General features: G+C 44.4%; 1 protein-coding gene across 4 annotated transcripts in view; it reads left to right on the top strand.

Moving 5' to 3' along the window:
• LOC106580375 (tetratricopeptide repeat protein 28) overlaps positions 1–21,846 on the top strand; it is a 330,699-nt gene that overhangs the window by 290,717 nt on the left and 18,136 nt on the right. For all 4 annotated transcript variants that reach the window (XM_014161360.2, XM_014161361.2, XM_014161362.2 and 1 more), the window contains 6 exons: positions 153–697; positions 2,862–3,385; positions 11,032–11,141; positions 19,709–19,838; positions 20,048–20,266; positions 21,588–21,747. In XM_014161360.2, coding sequence (XP_014016835.1) covers positions 153–697; positions 2,862–3,385; positions 11,032–11,141; positions 19,709–19,838; positions 20,048–20,266; positions 21,588–21,747 — 1,688 coding nt within the window. The remainder of the gene's footprint in view (positions 1–152; positions 698–2,861; positions 3,386–11,031; positions 11,142–19,708; positions 19,839–20,047; positions 20,267–21,587; positions 21,748–21,846) is intronic.

Below are 21,846 nucleotides of genomic sequence, written 5' to 3'. Positions count from 1 at the left end.
TCTCCACGTTGTCTGCATACAGTAAGGGAGATTAACGTTATATACTGTAAGTTCAGCACTTCATTGATTTTGCAAAGCAGGGCTGTTTATGTAAGGCTGTTGATGTTGAATATTTGCTGATGCACTGAAATCCTATCTGTGCTTTGTTTCAGGTGAAGGAGCGCAGGATGGAGGCGTGTGCCTACGCAGCCCTGGGTGCCACCTACAGACTGGTGCAGAAGTACGACAAGGCGCTGGGCTACCACACCCAGGAGCTGGAGGTGTACCAGGAGCTGGGCGACGTGCCTGGGGAGTGTAAAGCCCACGGCCACCTGGCAGCCGTCTACATGGCTCTGGGGAAGTACGCCATGGCCTTTAAGAGCTACGAGGAGCAGCTAGAGCTGGGCCGCAGACTGAAGGACCCGGGGGTAGAGGCCCAGGTCTATGGCAACATGGGCATCACCAAGATGAACGTAGGGGTGATGGAGGAGGCTATAGGCTACCTGGAACAGCAGCTGGCCACCCTCCAGCAGCTGAGTGGCAACGAGGCCGTGTTGGACCGGGGTAGGGCCTATGGTAACCTGGGAGACTGTTACGAGGCCCTAGGGGACTTTGAAGAGGCCATTAAATACTACGACCAGTACCTGTCTGTGGCCCAGAGCCTGAACCGGATGCAGGACCAGGAGAAGGCCTACCGAGGCCTGGGGAATGGACACAGGTCAGTGACATCTCTCAGTAGCCCTTAGTAGCCATCCTTAGAAACCTGTAACATGACTGGTTATAGCTCCCTATCAGGTCACTAAGTAGGTCAGTTATGCTTATTTAGATGATGTGCCCATGGGGGCCTCATTGATTTTGTTTTGTCACTCAGGTATCATATGAGCACACATAAAACATGAATTGCAGGAATAAGCTTAAAAACTGCTACATATAACAAGAGGGGTGTGGACAGTTTGGGGTCGCATACGTAGAGGTTTGTTACTACGCCAATAAAGAAAATATCCATCCTGACCTTTGCCACCCAGGACATTTGTGTGACTGAACCTTCTCAAATACTAGTTGAGTACCCTGCACTGCAGTGACTCCTGTTTTTGAACTGAATGAGTTACTTAGTGTTCTAGGTAAGCTGTGCCATCTGTCCAAATGACCTCTTCTTGAAGTAGTGATTGGACTAAAGTGTCACTAAAGGATTGGCTTGGGTACATGGCGCCTCTGCAGCACAAAAACCCTGCTTTAGCTCTGGAATGAACATCTGTGGTTGGATGAAAGCACTAAAACCATGAAATCTCTTATTGCCTGTTATGAACAGCTAATATCTTAATCATAGAAGAAGAGTACTGCTGATGAAAGTATATATAGAACTTTAATTAGTATTTTTCTCGTTTGAATAACATTTAAAAGCAAGGCGTCATATTTCAAATACACTCCTAAGCTACCGTTGCGCGCAGAAAGCCATTCTGCCTTTGAGTAAGTTGCCGATATCAATTTCCTCTAGTTGTTGCGGTGACAGATAATTTGCTTTGACGGGGTATTACTAATAATCATAGTAATCCTGCTTTGCATAATCTTTTTCCTTTTTGTGCCTGCTGCTGTTTTCCTGCTTGTGTTGGCGCTGGCATTTCTAGGACCACCGTAGTTTAGAGACACCTTGACGGTCGGTGTTGTGGATCGTGAGGCTCAGTGAGGCTGGTGCTAGCTGCTTCAGCACTGAGCCTACTGGCCCCCAGCTGATCTGTATGCAAAGAGGCTTTGGCTGACAGACGTCTGAAACCGGGGGAACTGCAGTTAATTCAAGACAACCTTTTACATTCTGTCTCTTTTCTTCTCTTTCTCTCTCCCCTGTGTGTGTCTGAGAGCTGATAACATCCTGTGAGAATACGGTGTGAAACAAAACACGGCAGCAGCAATGGAATCCTAATTTCAGAGATGATTTTTTTCCCTTATTGTGCATCATCAACATGCCACCATAACAATCCGACAGAACCCTGCATTAGCCATGCATGAGCTGAGAGGTGAAGAATATACATCAGACTCCTACCTTCCTCACTTCCTATCTCTCTCTCTCTCTGTCCCAGAGCCTTTAGTGAACCAGCTCACTTTAAAAGAGAACATTAATTAAGCTCAAGCCTTTTATTCTTTTAATGGTCCTTTTCAAGCGACATCCGGCAGTTGTTGCTCCGCCTGTGAATGTGAAAATGGTCTATTTGCAGGGTTTCTGTGCAGAGTGTTCAAGAGAACAAAACCTGGGTCTTAGTCGATGTGTAGGCCTATTCACAGAGAGAGACAGAACCTGTATCGTCCATGTGACATCCCTCTAATCTAGGCCAAGTGGAGGGTGAATTATATTATCTAGCACCCCCCAACCCATTGCATCATTAACCCATCAGCCCTGCCTCATTCCCCTGCAGCCCCTTGTCTCTTCCCCTACACACACACACACACACACACACACACACACACACACACACAGTCCTCAGAGAGTCATCTGCCGTGCTTTTTGTTGGGTATCTGAATATTCATTCCCACTGAAACGATGCAGAGCTTGGCAAATGGCAAATGTGATGTGTGTTTCTCATTCTTCTCTAATAGCACAGTGTGGCCATATGTGCAGATTAGATCATAGCTGTTCTACTATCCCCTGATAGGAGATGAGCAGAGAGAGGAACAGGGTTACTGTGAGAGGAGTGCACTTGGAGGACACAGTCTCTGTGGCACGAGTCTGTTTGTTCATATTGAGGAGCAGATGGCAATTACAGGCCATTCTAGTAGGCATATAATATATCCCATCTCTGTCCCAGCCTGCCCAGTTGACCCTGCATATCTCCGTCCCCTACTGTTTGACTTTCCTTCGTCAAGCCCTGACTCTGTGTCTCCCTCTGTAGGGCGATGGGTAACCTGCAGCAGTCCCTGGTGTGTTTTGAGAAGCGTCTGGTGGTGGCCCATGAGCTGGGGGAATGTGGAGGGAAGGCCCAGGCCTACGGGGAGCTGGGGGCGCTCCACAGCCAGCTGGGGAACTACGAACAGGCCATCTCCTGTCTGGAGCGCCAGCTAGGCATTGCCCGTGACACCCAAGACCGATCACTAGAGGGCGACGCCAGCTGTGGCCTGGGCGTGGTCTACCAGTCCATGGGAGAGTACGAGACGGCCCTGCGCTGCCACCAGAGTGACCTGGAGATCGCAGAGGAGGCGGGCAGCCCCGCCCGACAGGGCCGTGCCTATGGCAACCTGGGCCTCACCTACGAGTCGCTAGGCAACTATGAGCGTGCAGTGGTGTTCCAGGAGCAGCATCTGAGTGTTGCAGCTCAGACCAACGACCTGGCGGCCAAGACCCTGGCCTACGGCAGTCTGGGGAGGACACACCACGCACTGCAGAACTACTCACAGGCTGTCATGTACCTGCAGGAAGGTGAGCAGCGGGGTTGGGGAATAGAAGGAAGGGAGGATACTCATATAGATATGTTGACTTTACTGACATGAATGGTGTTGTGACAGCTTCAAACGGAGATGGAATATATATCTGACAGGCATGAATTATCTTGAAGTAGAGCCAAGTATAATTCTACCAAGAGCAGCATTTAAAAAAAAAAATGTATGCTTATATTTTGTGATACATTTTTTTCTGTGTGTATTCGTCTGTTTTTTATTAGCTTGTGTGAGTATAGTTGCCTGTGTGTGTGTGTGTGTTGTGTGTGAGCTCATCCCCGTGTTGCATGCCGAGGCTTTTAGCATGTTTACAGACTGCCATTCTTCACACCAATATCCACTTTCAAATGAGCTGCCAAAGGACCTTTTCACACACTGTGGCTGGCAGACTCCTGCCTCTCACGCTTCATTGTCCTCTACAGATGATGGCGAAATAAAAAGCTGCAGCCTTGGCTCTCTAAAATTCATTATGTCAATAACAGTGCAGGGATTGTTTGTCATAGGTAGGACGTGACAAGAAACAGCTTGCAGGACTCCGAGAGAGCTGTAGGGGGTGTGGCCATCAGTGCCATTAGCAGCCGTTATGCAGAGGCACACCCAGGGCATTACTCTCCAAAGCCTGTTTGCATACAGGGAGAATGATCATCTCCTCTCCTCCAAGCCACCAGTGCTTGTAGTGACCTAGACATTGTGCCATCCCTGCTTGTTGGGTTTTAATGGAAACAAAGGAGGCAGGCCACTCTGTTTTCCCTGTCCTCTTACTGTCCCCTGCTCTGTCCTTGTATTGTTCTTTGGTCCAGTTATGAAAAAGCACACTACTACTTTTCCTATCCTTGACAGCCAATTATTTCTAGCCAACCTACCCAGACCAAAAAGCACGTTTTTTTTTTCTTCTCAGTTTTCCTTTTTTCCTTTTTTTTTATGCAGCACGCTTGTTTTTTTGTTTTTGCATCCTGAAAAAGATTAATTGGAAGGAGGCCTAGGAAAGGAGCTCCACTCGAGTGCCTATAGTGACAGCATGTGACTTAAGCAACGCGTGTGACTTTGTGTGTGCATGTGACTGTGTGTGTGTACATGCCTCACAGCAGGAAGGAGAGAGACACAGCAGATTTAATGCCTGCAGTATTTTCATCATATAATTTATAATTAGGTAACACTTTGAGGCTTTATTCTCTTTACAGTCACAATGCCTTGTGTGTGTGTTTATGCGTGTGTATTTATACAGGAGTGCGTATCGCCCTACTGCAAGCGTGTGTGTGTGTGTGTGTGTGTGTGTAAAGTCACAGGGTGCATGGGCCCCCGGAGCTGTAGTGAATCTCTTCACCAGCTGTCAGGCAGCCATTAAAGTGGTCTCTAGTTGCTCTTCATAGTGTAGCCAGTCACAGAGCCACCATCACTTCCTCATTCAGCCACCACTATGTGACTGTGCCTGCAGGGCACACCGAATGCACACATAGTGACAGTCACACTGACAGTGACAGCACGAGAGTGACACAGAAGTTAGGGGAGAGAACATAAAGAGAGGGAAGCATGTGAAAAGAGATGGAGAGAGGACACGATTCAGACACAGTATTCACACCCCTTGACTTTTTCCACATTTTGTTTTACAGCCTGAATTTAAAATGTATTAAATTGAGATATATTTTATCACTGGCCTTCACACAATACCTCATAATGTCAAAGTGGAACACTTTTTTTAATTATTTTTTTTATGGATTAAAAATGAAAAGCTGAAATGTCTTGAGTCAATAAGTATTCAACCCCTTTGTTATGACAAGCCTAAATAAGTTCAGGAGTAAAAATGTGCTTAACAAGTCACATAATAAGTTGTATGGACTCACTCTTTGTGCAATAATAGTGTTTAACCAGATTGTTTAATGACTACCTGATCTCTGAACCCCACACATACAATTACCTGTAAGGTCCCTCAGTCCAGCAGTGAATTTCAACCACACATTCAAACATGAAGACCAGGGAGGTTTTTCAATGCCTCGCAAAGAAGGAGACCTATTGGAGATGGGTAAAACAAACAAAAAAAGCACACATTGAATGTCCCTTTGAACATGGTGAAATTAATAATTGGATGGTGTATAAATACACCCAGTCACTACAAAGATACAAGCGTCCTTCCTAACTCAGTTGTCGGAGAGGAAAGAAGCCACTCAGGGATTTCACAATGAGGTCAATGGTGACTTTAAAACAGTTACAGAGTTTAATGGCTGTGAAAGATGAAAAATTAGGATGGATCAACAACATTGTAATTACTCCACAATACTAACCTAATTGACAGAGTGAATAGAAGGAAGCCTGTACAGAATAATATTCTTAAACATCCATCATGTTTGCAACAAGGCACTAAAGTAATACTGCAAAAAATGTGGCAAAGCAATTCACTGGAAAATCCAAAATAACACATTACTGAGTACCACCGTCCATATTTTCAAGCATAGTGGTGGCTGCATTATGGGTATGCTTGCAATTGTTAAGGACTGGGGAGTTTTTCAGGATAAAAAAAACAAATGGAATGAAGCTAAGCACAGGCAAAATTCTAGAGGGAGATCTGGTTCAGTCTGCTTTCCACCAGACACTGGGAGATGAGTTCACCTTTCAGTATGACAATAACCTAAAACACAAGGCCAAATCTACACGAATGTATATCAGTCCGGAATATGAATGTGTATCTAAATGGTGTGAATAGACAGTATGGGCAGTATATGAATAGAACAGCTGTGTACAGCAGTAGTTATATAGAATGGGCCATGACTAGAATACAGTGCATACAAATAACGTGGGTAAAATAGTATGTAAACTGTTTTTCAGTCTCGGTCCAGGCTTTGATACACCTGTACTGCCTTAAGTCTGCTAGATGGTAGCAGAGTGAACAGGCTGTGGCTTGTGTGGCTGAGGTCCTTGATGATCTTCTTGAACTTCCTATGACACCGGGTGCTGTAGATGTCCTAGAGGACGGAAATTGTGCCCCCAGTGATGCATTGGGCTGACCACACCACCCTCTGGAGAGCCATGAGGTTGCTTGCAGTGCAGCATGCGGTGATGCAGCCCGACAGAATGCTCTCGATGGTGTATCCGTAAGAAGTTTGTGGGTCTTGGGGGCAATGCAGAATTTCTTTAGACTCTTGAGGTTGAAGAGGCGCTGTTGCACCTTTTTCACAGCGGTGTCGATGTGGTGGGACCATTTCAGGTCCTTGGTGAAGCTTTTGACCCTCTCCACTGCGGCCACATTGGTGTGGATTCGATGTGGATAAGGGTCGGATCTCTCTGCACCACTCTGCCAGGGCACTAACCTCCTCCCTGTAGGCTGTCTCGACATTGTTGGTGATAAGGCATACCACTGTTGTGTCGTCAGCAAACTTGATGTTAGAGTTGGAGTCGTGGGTGAACAGGGAGTATAGGAGGGGGCTGAGCACACACCCCTGGGTGGCCACTGTGTTAAGGATCAGCGTGAAGGAGATGTTGTTGCCTACCCTCACCACCTGGGGGCGACCCGTCAGGAAATCTAGGACCCAGTTGCACAGGGAGGGGTTTAGTCCCAGGGCCCTGAGCTTATTGAAGAGCTTGGAGGGCACTACGGTGTTGAAAACCGAGTTGTAGTCAATGAACAATATTCTCACATAAGTAATCCTCTTGTCCAGGTGGAATAGGGCACAATGTCATCAATGGATCTGTTGTCGCGGTATGCAAAACATGCAGGTTTTTCAATTGCCTTTAAAGCATCATAAGTCCTCGTCATATAACAACTCCGAGAGAGAGAGTGAGTGTGACTCAGAGAGATGGAGTTAGAGAAGTGAAGGATGAGGGTGATTTCGATCCGTTTTCTCTCTCAAGCTCCCGACACTAATGAGACCTGAGTTGTCCCTGCTAGTGCTGCCACAGCTGTCAAGATGAAATGGGTTACTGAGACTAGAGGAGGCCAGTCACACACAGAGAGGGAGAAAGAGAGATTCTGAAAGAAAGGAAGAAAGCTGGAGGAGGGAGAAAGAGGGCAGAGAGGGAAATGGGGATATGGAGGAATGTTAATGCTCACACACATCGCACCGATTGTGGATCTCACGTTTGTCTGCTGATCATTCAGCGCGCTGTGTTTTAGGGACCACCTGCTGTAGACGTCTGACTGCCAACATTTTTCACACAATTCTACAATTCTTGCTTTGCAAATTACGTTCAGAGGTGCTAAGTACTCTCGGCCAGCAAACACTGTTGGTGTGTCTGAGCCCTTAAGGAGAGAGGGGAAGTGTTGCAGGCTTCAAAGGCACTGAAGGTGTACTCACAGAGCAGTGCAGATGTCTAGGGGGGAGATGTGTGCTATGCTGCTGGGCCTAGCAGGGTGGGGGTCAACTCCATTTCAATTCCAGTCAATTCAAAAAGTGAACCAAACTTCAATTCAAATTTTCCGCATTGAGAAAAATTGCAATGTTTGTTTACTTACTGAATTGACTGAATTGAGGTCGGCCGATTATGATTTTTCAACGCCGTTACCGATTATTGTAGGACCAAAAAAGCCGATACCGATTAATCGGCCGTTTTTTTTTGTTTTTTTTTACATTTGTTTATTTTTTTATTTGTAATAATGACAATTACAACAATACTGAATGAACACTTATTTTAACTTAATATAATGCATAAATAAAATCAATTTAGCCTCAAATAAATAATGAAACATGTTCAATTTGGTTTAAATAATGCAAAAACAAAGTGTTGGAGAAGAAAGTAAAAGTGCAATATGTGCCATGTAAGAAAGCTAATGTTTAAGTTCCTTGCTCAGAACATGACAACATATGAAAGCTGGTGGTTCCTTTTAACATGAGTCTTCAATATTCCCAGGTAAGAGATTTTAGGTTGTAGTTATTATAGGACTATTTCTCTCTATACGATTTGTATTTCATATACCTTTGACTATTGGATGTTCTTATAGGCACTTTAGTATTGCCAGTGTATTGGAGCAATGTGAGCAATGTGTACCTAAGCAATTATATGCAACGCAGGACAGGGTAGATTAACTAGTAATATCATCAACCATGTGTAGTTAACTAGTGATTATGATTGATTGTTTTTTATAAGATAAGTTTAATGCTAGCTAGCAACTTACCTTGGCTTCTTACTGCATTCACGTAACAGGCAGGCTCCTCGTGGAGTGCAATGTAAAGCAGGTGGTTAGAGCGTTGGACTAGTTAACCGTAAGGTTGCAAGATTGAATCCCTGAGCTGAGAAGGTAAAAATCTTTTGTTCTGCCCCTGAACAAGGCAGTTAACCCATCGTTCCTAGGCCGTCATTGAAAATAAGAATGTGTTCTTAACTGACTTGCCTAGTTAAATAAAGGTGTAAAATAAAAAAACATTGCCCAAATCCGTGTCCAAAAATACCGATTTCCGATTGTTATGGAAACTTGAAATCGGCCATTCCGATCAATCGGTCGACTCTAGTATTGACTCCAGCCATGGGGGCCTGGTGGAATACAAGGTTGGGTGTTCCTTCTTGGTCACGTTCTCAGGAATGTCTGGAAACGCAGAGAGAGTGAGACGAGGGCCGCTTGATACACTACATGACCAAAAGTTTGTGGACACCTGCTCATCGAACATCTCGTTCCAAAATCATGGGCATTAGTATGGAGTTGGTTCCCCCTTTGCTGTTATAATAGCCTCCACTCTTCTGGGAAGGATTTCCACTATATGTCAAAACATTGCTCTGGAGACTTGCTTCCATTCAGCCACAAGAGCATTAGTGACGTTGGGCGATTAGGCCTGGCTCACAGTTGGCGTTCCAATTCATCCCAAATGTGTTCGATGGGGTTGATGTCAGAGCTCTGTGCAGGCCAGTCAAGTTCTTCCACACCGATCTCGACAAAGCATTTCTGTTTGGACCTCACTTTTTTGCACGAGGGCATTGTCATGCTGAAACGGGACCTTCCCCAAACTGTTGTAACAAAGTTGGAAAAACAGAATTGTCTAGAATGTCATTGTATGCTGTAACGTTAACATTTCCGTTCTCTGGAACTAAAGGGCCTAGCTCGAACCATGAAAACAGCCCCAGACCATTATTCCATCTCCACCAAACTTTACAGTTGGCACTATGCATTGGGGCAGGTAGCATTGTCCTGGCATCCGCCAAACCCAGATTTGTCCGTCGGACTGCCAGATGGTGAAGCGTGATTCATCACTCCAGAGAGCGCGTTTCCACTGCTCCAGAGACCAATTGTGGTGAGCTTTACACCACTCTAGCCGACGCTTGGCATTGCGCATAGAGATGTTAGGCTTCTGTGTGGCTGCTCGCCCATGTAAACCTATTTCATGAAATTCCCGACTAACAGTTCTTGTGCTGACGTTGCTTCCAGAGGCAGTTTGGAACTCAGTAGTGAGTGTTGCATTCGAGGACAGATGATTCTGTGAGCTTGTGTGGCCTACCACTTTGCTGCGGAGCCGTTGTTGCTCCTAGACGTTTCTACTTCACAATAACAGCACTTGCAGTTGGCCGGGGCAGCTCTAGCAGGGCAGAAATTTGACGGTGCCACGTTGAAAGCCACTGAGCTCTTCAGTAAAGCCATTCTACTGCCAATATTTGTCTATGGAGATTGCATGACTGTGTGCTCGATTTTATACACCTGTCAGCAACGGGTGTGCCTGAAATAGCCAAATTCACTCATTTGAAGGGGTGTCCACATACTTTTGTATATATAGTGTATAATGGCCCATTTTCTCTCCCCCCCAACAAAACGTGTTTCCCACTGGTCACAGAAGAATAGAAAGGATACACTATATCATTCTACCTAATATAAATCTAGTATCCACAGCCTTGCATGGTCAGCAGCCCAATTCAATGCCCAGCTTGCATGCTGTGCTGTTAGCACCTCAAAGTTGACATGTGGCCAAGTGTTTTGTCCTTTTTCATCATTTCCCTCCGTGGGACTGTCTGTTTCATCACAGTAATTGGGTGAAACCAAGCAGTCGGCAGGCAGGCTGAGTACAGATGCAACAATGTGACATACGCATCACTGCTTGAGGGATTGAAACAGGAAAACAAACAGCATTCTCACCAGCTGATCTGACAAAGCCATGCTAAATGAACACAGGAAAAATATCCCTGTGTTTCTGCTGAATCTCAGAGGAAGTTTATGGACCAGTGTGATGAGCTACACAAAGAGTTTCAAGACAGGATGTATCTATCCTCTGTGTTTTGTATCTCCAGTGTGTGTGGTTAAGTGGATGATATGTGTTGGTTCTTTGCTCTAATGTATGAGTGTGTAATCGAAGACAGAGTACGGAAGTGTTGTCTCTACACTCTATTAAGCCTCTTATGTTTGGTTAGTCCTGCACATCCTTTAAACAGAAACATTACGTGTGTGTTTGTTTACTCAGCCACTCGATCCTTACCATTGATTACTAGGTACCCAGATTAGTGCCCTAACAGCCTCTTAGTGTGTGTGTGTGAGAGCCCCAGACTGAGTTGTATTTTTACAACTGAGGCCAAATATTCAAGCCTGTTCACTGTCAGAATATCAGTACCACGCTATGCTTACATCTGTTACCCTGAAAAGCTCCTGAGTGCCTGACCATAGCTCTAAAAATGTATAATCCCTCTCTCTCTTGCTCTCTCTTTCTTTCCTCCCTCCCTCTCCAGGCCTACGACTGGCAGAGCAGCTGGCTCGGCGTGAGGACGAGGCTAAGATCCGCCATCGTCTGGGGCTGTCTCTGTGGGCCAGTGGGAACCTGGAGGAGGCCCAGCACCAGGTATACATCTGACATGAACCTCTCCTCACACAAAACATACACACTACACAGGGTTACACTTACACATTCACATCTGTATGTGTAGACAGAGATCATGAATAGAAAGGGAGGAGAAGGAAAGTAAAAAATTATGGAGCGAGCAGGGAAGAAGATGGCCTGATGGAGGGAGCGAATGGAAGGTTTTTTAAGTGTTTGTCTAAGATTTAAAGAGATTATCATCCCACCATTTTAGTTGTGTTGCCATCATTTGTTCATGTTGTTCTCATTTGTCATTCTGAGAAAGAGAGAGAGATGGAAAGGGAGAGAGAGATAAACAACATTGTACATACCACGATATGTATCTATTTATTTAGATATTGTACTATTCGTACTAGTATTTGCACATTGCTAAAACACTGTACATATCTGATGATAATATAACACTTGAAAAGTCTATCTTTTTTTTTACTTTTTGAGTGCAATATTTACTGTGTCCTCACTTTTGTTTGTTTATTTCACTTGCTTTGGCAATGTAAACACATGTTTCCCATGCCAACAAAATCCAATTTGAATTGAATTGAGAGAGATACAAAGGAGACAATTCTGCTTGAACACAACTCAATTCTGTTCAGTTTATCCAGTTCCTGAATCTGTAAACTCTATCTTCTCTCTTTCCTCTCTGTCAACATCTATTACAAGGACCTTATCCCCATACCCCTCAGACTTAACCTGTCAAACAGATGTTAGCCAAAGCAACAGTATTTTGTCACACCCCAGTTCATTCCCAGTTCATTCCCATGCAATTCAGTAATGTTTGGGATATTTCCTCCAGTCATTGTAGGGTGTGTTGTTGGTGGAAAAAGGAAAGGACATAGTTGTCCTCAGAGTATAGATGAGATGATTATTAATGAGGAAGCAGGGAGGGTGGTACTGCTGGTGGTATAGCTATATGACCTTGGTAAATACCCTGACCCACTTCAGGGTTGATTTACATAGCGAACTATGTCCCACTATGCAGTATTACTGCACTTGACATTCATACATCATTCGTACTGTTGGAATGAGATGACTTGAACCCATGTTCCTCTATATCCACATTTAAACCCAAATGTTTTTTAATACCCTCACTCTGTTACGTCTTGTTCTCTGTGGCGGAGAGATTTTACCTGACGACACTTCAATCAGATTTGTGAGAATACATGGTGTCATTTTGTCACTGCTGGAGAGGATATGGGATTAATAGATGGAATATAATGGGTTTGATGTTTTACAGCTCATAACTTCTATCAGTGAGGGTGAACGTAGCCCAGGGGGAAAGACATAGTGAGAGTCATTTCAGGCAACTTACATGTGCAACTTACATGTGCAACTGTCATGGTGTGAAAATGTCAGATAAAAGTCATGTTAATCATCAGTTATATTGGTTCATAAATGGCCAGTGGTGTAAAGTACTTAGTTAAAAATACTTTAAAGTACTACTTAAGTAGTTTTTTGATTTATCCAGACACTACTTTACTATATTATTGACAACTTTTACTTTTACTTAATGCACTTTTTACTCCATACATTTTCCCTGACACCCAAAAGTACTCGTTACATTTTGAATGCTTAGAAGGGCAGAAAAGTGTCCAATTCACACACTCATCAAGAGAACATCCCTGGTCATCCCTACTGCCTCTGATCCGGTGGACTCACTAAACACAAATGCTTAATTTGTAAATGATGTCTGTGTGTTGGAATGTGCCCCTGGTTTTCCGTCATTTAAAAAAAAAAAAAATGGTGCCGTAGCCAGGGGCTCTATGATGAACGAGAACAGAGCAGGAGATAAAGGACAGCCTTGACGACAGCCCCTACCGATAGGAAATAGCCTTCTAGGCAGAGTTCCTCTGTCCAGTGTCTTGTGTTCTTTTGCCCATCTTAATCTATTATTTTTATTGGCCAGTCTGAGATATGCCTTTTTCTTTGCAACTCTGCCTAGAAGGCCAGCATCCCAGAGTCGCCTCTTCACTGTTGATGTTGAGACTGGTGTTTTGCGGGTAGTATTTAATGAAGCTGCCAGTTGAGAACTTGTGAGGCATCTGTTTCTCAAACTAGACACTCTAATGTACTTGTCCTCTTGCTCAGTTGTGCACCGGGGCCTCCCACTCTTTCTATTCTGGTTAGAGCCAGTTTGCGCTGTTCTGTGAAGGGAGTAGTACACAGCGTTGTATGAGATCTTCAGTTTCTTGGCAATTTCTCGCATGGAATAGCCTTCATTTCTCAGAACAAGAATAGACTGACGAGTTTCCGAAGAAAGGTCTTTGTTTTTGGCCATTTTGAGCCTGTAATCGAACCCACAAGTGCTGATGCTCCAGATACTCAACTAGTCTAAAGAAGGCCAGTTTTATTGCTTCTTTAAGCAGAACAACAGTTTTCAGCTGTGCTAACATAATTGCAAAAGGCTTTTCTAATTATCTTTTAGCCTTTTAAAATGATAAACTTGGATTAGCTAACACAACGTGCCATTGGAACGTTGCTGAGGAGTGATGGTTGTTGATAATGGGCCTCGGTACGCCTATGTAGATATTCCATAAAAAATATGCCGTTTCTAGCTACAATAGTCATTTACAACATTAATGTCTACACTGTATTTCTGATCAATTTTATGTTATTTTAATGGACAGAAAATTTGCTTTTCTTTAAAAAAACAAGGACATTCCTAAGTGACCCCAAACTTTTGAACGGTAGTGTATATATATTTTCAAACAGTCCATTTATATTTTCCAACGGGGCTATACATTTGGGTGAGGCTTTTTTCTCACCTGAGTAGCCTCATTTCACTGCCAAAAATAAAATGAAGCCATCTAGTGTTCAGCGAAATACAGTTGAAGTCGTAAGTTTACATAAACCTTAGCCAAATACATTTAAACTCAGTTTTTCACAATTCCTGACATTTAATCCTGGTAAAAATTCCCTGTCTTAGGTCAGTTAGGATCACATTATTTTAAGAATGTGAAATGTCAGAATAATAGTAGAGTGATTTATTTCAGCTTTTATTTTTTTTCATCACGTTCCCAGTGGGTCAGAAGTTTACATACACTCAATTAGTATTTGGTGGCATTGCCTTTAAATTGTTTAACTTGGGTCAAATGTTTCGGGTAGCCTTCCACAAGCTTCCCACAATAAGTTGGGTGAATTTTGGCCCGTTCCTCCTGACAGAGCTGGTGTAACTGAGTCAGGTTTGTAGGCCTCCTTGCTCGCACACACTTTTTCAGTTCTGCCCACAAATTTTCTATAGGATTGAAGTCAGGGCTTCAATACCTTGACTTCAATACCACTCCAATACCTTGACTTTGTTGTCCTTAAGCCATTTTGCCACAACTTTGGAAGTATGCTTGGGGTCATTGTCCATTTGGAAGGCTCATTTGCGATCAAGCTTTAACTTCCTGAGTGATGTCTTGAGATGTTGCTTCAATATATCCACATAATTTTCCGTCCTCATGATGCCATCTATTTTGTCAAGTGCACCAGTCCCTCCTGCAGTAAAGCACCCCTACAACATGATACTGCCACCCCCGTGCTTCACGTTTGGGATGGTTTTCTTCGGCTTGCAAGCCTCCCCCTTTTTCCTCCAAACATAACAATGGTCATTATGGCCAAACAGTTCTATCTTTGTTTCATCAGACCAGAGGACATTTCTCCAAAAAGTACGATCTTTGTCCCCATGTGCAGTTGCAAACTGTAGTCTGGCTTTTTTATGGCGGTTTTGGAGCAGTGGCTTCTTCCTTACTGAGCGGCCTTTCAGGTTATGTCAATATAGGACTCGTTTTACTGTGGATATAGATACTTTTGTACCTGTGTCCTCCAGCATCTTCACAAGGTCCTTTGCTGTTGTTCTGGGATTGATTTGCACTTTTCGCACCAAAGTACGTTCATCTCTAGGAGACAGAACGCGTCTCATCCCACAGCGGTATGACAGCTGCGTGGTCCCATGGTGTTTATACTTGCGTACTATTGTTTGTACAGATGAACGTGGTACCTTTCAGGCGTTTGGAAATTGCTCCCAAGGATGAACCAGACTTGTGGAGGTCTACAATTTTTTTTATTGAGGTCTTGGCTGATTTCTTTTGATTTTCCCATGATGTCATGCAAATAGGCACTGAGTTTGAAGGTAGGCCTTGAAATACATCCACAGGTACACCTCCAATTGACTCAAATTATGTCAATTAGCCTATCTGAAGCTTCTAAAGCCATTTTCCAAGCTGTTAAAAGCCACAGTCAACTTAGTGTATGTAAACTCTGATCCACTGGAATTGTGATACAGTGAATTGTAAGTGAAATAATCTGTCTGTAAACAATTGTTGGAAACATGACTTGTGTCATGCACCAAGTAGATGTCGTAACCGACTTGCCAAAACTATAGTTTGTTAAGAAGAAATTTGTGGAGTGGTTGAAAAATGAGTTTTAATGACTCCAACCTAAGTGTATGTAAACTTCCGACTTCAACTGTAACAACACAATGTCAAATACAGGAAGCCTATTCAAATAATTAACATCCAATCAAATTAACCGTCACTCTCTTGCAGGAATTTCACTAATGGTCCGTATGTACCCGGGAAAGCACCAAACAACGGATACGGACTTTGGACCATCAAAGAGGCACAAATATGATGAGAACTACATTGATTTGGCGTTCACTTATGTTGGGAGTATTGCCTTTCCTCAGCCACAGTGTGTTATATGTGCAAAAGTACTATCTCACAACTCAATGAAACCTTGTACTCTTGCACAGACATTTAGAAACAAAACATGCCAGTTTGGAAAATAAGCCACGGGAGTTTTTTCAGTGAGAATTAAGATGACTTTCGAGTAAGACGTATAAAAGCAACAGATACCATTAATAAGAAGGGGTTAAAAGTGTGTTATATGATGAGCTACCGAGTAGACAGGCAAGCCCCATACTATTGTGGAGGACTTAATTCTTCCTGCTACCGCGGATATGGCTGGGACAATGCTGGGGGGAAAAGCCCCAAAAAACTATACAGACAATGCCTTCATCAAACAACACTTTCACGACGCATCAGTGATATGGCAGGAGATGTTTTGAAACAATTGCTGCTTTGCATACAAGCCAGTGAATTCTATGCGTTACAGCTGGATGAGTCAACAGACGTGGCAGGCCTGGCACAGCTCCTGGTATATGCCCGTTACGTTTATGGGGGAGTCAATTAAGGAAGACATCCTCTTCTTCAAACCACTGGAAACCAGGACAGCAGGAGAGGATATTTTTAAAGTACAGGACAGCTTTGTGACATCAAATGGACTTTGGTGGTCAAGATGTGTTGGTATCTGTACTGATGGCACAAAAGCCATGACAGGAGACATAGTGGAGTGGTAACGCGCGTGCAAGCAGTTGCTCCCGACGCCACTTGTGTACACTGCAACATCCACCGAGAGGCTCTTGCTGCCAAAGGAATGCCTGACAGCTTGAAAGGCGTTTTGAACACTACAGTGAAAATGGTTAACTTTGTTAAAGCAAGGCCCCTGAACTCTTGTGTATTTTCTGCACTATGCAATGATATGGGCAGCGACCATGTAACGCTTTTACAACATACAGAAGTGCGCTGGTTATCAAGTGGCAAAGTATTGACACGTTTTTTGGAATTGAAAGACTTAAAGTTTTCTTTACTGACCATCATTTTCACTTGTCTGACGTCTTGCATGATGACGAGTTTCTCACACGACTGGCCTATCTGGGTGAATTTTTTTTCTCGCCTGAATGATCTGAATCTATATCTCCGCAACTAAATTCAATGTGATGGACAAAATTGAGGCTATGATTAAGAAGTTGGAGCTCTTCTGTGTCTGCATTAACAAGGACAACACACAGGTCTTTCCATCATTGTATGTTTTTTTGTGTGCAAATGAACTCAAGCTTATCAACAATGTGAAATTTGATATAGCGAATCACTTGAGTGAGTTGGGTGCGCAATTACGCAGGTACTTTCCCGAAACGGATGACACAAACAACTGGATTCGTTATCCCTTTCATGCCCTGCCTCAAGTCCACTTACCGATATCTAAACAAGAGAGCCTCATTGAAATTGCAACAAGCGGTTCTGTGAAAATTGAATTTAATCAGAAGCCACTGCCAGATTTCTGGATTGTGCTGCGTTCAGAGTATCATGCCTTGGCAAATCGCGCTGTTAAGATTGATGCCCTTTGCAACCACGTACCTATGTGATAGTGGATTCTCGGCCCTCACTAGCATGAAAACTAAATACAGGCACAGACTGTGTGTGGAAAATGATTTAAGACTGAGACTCTCTCCAATACAACCCAACATTGCAGAGTTATGTGCATCCTTTCAAGCACACCCTTCTCATTAACCTGTGGTGAGTTATTCACCATTTTTGATGAACAAATAAAGTTTTATATGTAAGATGGCTAAATAAAGAGCAAAATTATTGATTATTATTATTTGTCACTTCCCACGAGCTGGGGTTGTGACGACAACTCACACTCATTCTTACATTTATTAAACATATCGTATAGTGTTTGTGTGGCAGGCTTACAATGATGGCAAAAAACAGCATTTGAGAGTGCGCTGACCCTGGTGCTAGAGGGGGTATGCAGCTGGAGGTTGAATGTTTGAGTGGGTATAGGTCTATTACAAGTTTGGGAACCACTGCTCTAAACTAACTTTTAGCTTCACGTTCTCGGAGGTAAGCTCGTCGTTTTTGGTCTCCAATTTGGTAAGCCGCTTATCGATGTCGGTCAACGACGTTTCCATATCCTTTATTTTTGCGGTTTGTGTCGCGATAGTTGTTTGTAGTGTTGCTATAGTTGACTGGACTTCTGTCATAAATTCAGCTCTTAGACTTGACACAGAGGAACGAAGTTTGGTCATGAAATCAGAGCGTAATGTAGCCATTTCTGCGTGGATGGTGAATAGTATCTCCATAACGTTAGCATCCGCCATCTTGTTGCTAGTCTTCGTTGTGTCTTCTTGTTTACCGCTTTGTTTTCCCAGTTCCAGACATATCCAAGAATGCCACCCAAATGTTGCTAGAGCCAGTAGGTGTGCAAAGTGTGTTCTCGTTTTGACAGATAAAAGGTTAAAACATAAAAGTATCAAACCTTAGTGGAGATGCCTCGGAACACATCTTTACGAAGCCATGTTGAAACCGCACCCCGTGTTGGATCATTCTTGATACACACAGGAAACTGCTGAGTTTCAGTTCCTGACACAAACCGGTGCGCCTGGCACGTACTACCATAAGCCATTCAAATGCACATAAATCTTTTGTCTTGCCTATTCACCCTCTGAGTGGCACACATACACAATCCATGTCTCAATTGTCTCAAGGCTTAAAAATCATTATTTAACCTGTCTCCTCCCCTTCATCTACACTGATTGAAGTGGATTTAACAAGTAAACATCAATAAACGATCATAGCTTTCACCTGGATTCACCTGGTCAGTCTATGTCATGGAAAGAGTTCTTCATGTTTTGTACACTCAGTGTAAATGTCCTATACCCCTATTTTTGATATTAGCTTTACAGCATGTAGGTAGGACATTGCAGACACAGCACTTTTTTGTTTTCTTTTAATCTGTGCTGGGTGAGGTTAGACCAATGGGGAGGCAGTGTGGGAAATTCGTTTCCCTCTTAATGGGATGTCTGTGTGCCCAGCAATCAGCCTGCAGCCCTATCAGCAGAATCAGCCAGCCCAGCTTGGACAACAAGCACTAAGGCTGCACAACCACACTCTGCTCTCTCTCTCGCCCTCTCTCCTCTCGTCTGATATACTTTACTGGCTGACCTTGGGGATAGACCTGGCTAGCTGTAACCTCCTCACCATTCACACACACACACATACATGCCTGATTCATTGCAATTACATCTCTTCCATGTGCCAGTCCCAGGGCAGCAGCTATCTGAATGGTTGGTGTGTGTAGTTTAGTGTCAATGGTGGCCTCTTACAGACTGGATTTGGAGGTGGAACATTCTCAGTCATCTTAAAGGCCTGACAACAGAGGAGGAATAGGAAATCAATACCAACTCCCATGAATCAGCACTCCTGGCTGGCCTGGACTGCTAGTGTGCAGCATAGCACAGCCTCCGCCCACAGTATGTCTGCCCTCCCACCTCTCCCCCTTCTCCCTCTCCTTCTCCCTCTCCTTCTCCCTCTCCAGCCTAATAGCGTCTGGGACTGAACTGAGAAAATAAGTCTTGAGAGGGCTCAGGGAGACGGTGTTCTGTGGACACACTGTTTCCCTGGAAGACATTGTGTGTCTTGGAAGCCCAGGCGATGGCTTAGCATCTTCAGTTCCCTCTCTCTTGTCTGGGTGGATGAGATGAGAGGGGAGGGTGGCTGTGTTGAAAATCAGAGCTGTGTTTAAGAGAGGGAGCTGAGGGAGCTGTGCTGATATCAAATATAATTTACACTGTGGGCTTCTGCCATCTAGTGTCTTCTTTCTGCCACTGCATGTCTGACTGAGCTCTTATCTCTCTACCTTTGAGTCGCTGATGGAGTGAACAGTGAACAGAGGGTGTACTATACAGTAACTGATCGTTATCTGGGGTTGTGTTATTTGTCCTGCAGCTCTACCGAGCATCTGCGTTGTTTGAGACCATTCGTCATGAGGCCCAGCACAGCACCGACTACAAACTTTCTCTGTTTGACCTGCAGACCTCCTCCTATCAGGCACTCCAGAGGGTCCTTGTCAGCCTAGGTATTGTTACGCGATCCATTGCCCGCATTCCGTCCTCACCGTCCTTCCCTCTTTCTTTCATTCTGTCTGCTATTCTCTTACTTTCTTTTCATGTTCGTGCCTATCTTTACCCATTTGTTGCAAAATATTTACACTACTGCACATTTGTACGTGTTTGCTCGCTGATAGCTAGAAAAACTAGCGTTGTCCTTTGACCCTCTGCTGTCCAGGTCACCATGACGAGGCGTTGGCGGTGGCAGAGCGGGGTCGGACGCGGGCCTTTGCTGACCTGCTGGTGGAGAGGCAGACAGGCCAGCAGGACTCAGACCCCTACACCCCAGTCACAGTGGAGCACATCCTGGACACGGTGAACAGCCAGAGGGCCCTGGTGCTCTACTTCTCCATGGCTGCTGGGTACCTGTACAGCTGGCTGCTGGCTCCAGGAGCAGGTAAGACCTGGGGGAGAGGGAGGCGGATATCAGCTAACTCAGTTCCTCTGTGTGCTGATACAATGAACTGTAAGGGTACTATGTAAACCTGTACAAATCTATTATACAAAACATTATACAGACACAAAACACACACATACACACTCAATCAAATGAATTTCATCTTGATTTTGCTTTGTTTAGCTGTGAGTCCAGGAGGGCATGGCTTGTGTTCAGAGGGTAAGAAAGCCTTGCCTCTCAGGGCACCTGCCGATGAACCATGGTAACCGAGAATGACAGAGCCAAACAGCACTTGCACAATGAATCAACATCCTCACACACAATTCAACAGGGAAACACACACACCTACTCTTGTGCGCGTACACACACATAATCTCTCACACAAACAAGCTTTGCTGCCTTTAGTATTGAGTAGGTTACTCCATAGCCTTTCTCTCTCACCAAAGAGAATAGAGGGGGCTTTGAAGCCCAGTCATAGCTCTCGCCTGACTGACTAAGGGTTCTTTTACCCTGAAGAGCTGCCAGGGAGACTGCTAGCCTGTGCTTCTCTTTTAACCCTACTAGACAAAGTGTGAATGAAAGCTGTGAGTCATGATAACACACGCCCACCAGCCTTGATCGGTTGGTAAAATCCAGAGCCAAGGCTGCCGTGTCTAATAGTAGTAATATAGACGGGTGTTGTACTGTAGAGGGAAATGAAAAGGTTGAAAGAGCTACCTCTTGCCTGAGGTCACCATTCCTGTAATCAGCCCTCTGCTCTGTCTCTCTCTCCCCCTGGCATTCACATAGCACAGGACCTGGGTAAAAGAACCCTTAGTCAGTGAAGGGACTCCTAATAAATGAACTGGTGTACAGCCTGTCTGCCAACTCACAGATGTGAACATATTCAAAGCCTAACTCAACCCCCACACTCAGTATCTACCACCACCACCACTGCTGTGGTAGTCCCCCCCCTCCCTTCTCCTCTAACATCTCAGCTCCCATGGCACGGAGCAGATGGCACAGGCAGCCACTCTTATATTTTATTGAACGTTATTTGTTTATTCATTTTGCTCTGCAGATGTGCTAGTAAATGTAGCGTAACTTAGTTTTACAGCGTGCAATCTCTACATATGTTCTCTTATTGTTAACACGTTTGGTGGGCTGAAGACAGCTAAACTGGTTTTATTACACTTTCATTGTAGTGGAATAAGTCCACTAGTGCTGTGTGCATCATGACATAGTGTAGTACTATTCATTTTCCCATTGTGATATGACCAATACGTTTAACTTGTTGACAATAATCTCTTTCTCCTTTTCTTTCTCTCTCTCCTTCTCCAAGGCATCCTGAAGTTCCATGAGGTGTACTTGGGAGAGGGCGTGACAGAGGGCGGGCCAGACCTCCATGAGGGCGGGGGAGGGGGTGTGGCCAGCGGCTCGTCTCTGGAGCAGCACATAGCCGGTGCTCGGGAGGCCCTGGGAGTAGAATCCTACTACAGCAGGTAATACACACACACGCGCGCACACCACCACTTGGAGTTCAGAATATACCATGCATGCTATAGAGTGGGCACTGGCTGATGCACATAGAGGGATACTGT

This window comes from Salmo salar, chromosome ssa20 (genome assembly GCF_905237065.1).
Source record: "Salmo salar chromosome ssa20, Ssal_v3.1, whole genome shotgun sequence".
In the NCBI taxonomy this organism is placed as follows: domain Eukaryota; kingdom Metazoa; phylum Chordata; class Actinopteri; order Salmoniformes; family Salmonidae; genus Salmo; species Salmo salar.
The sequence above is the reverse complement of the archived record's forward strand: the minus strand, read 5'-3'. Positions and strand labels throughout refer to the sequence as shown.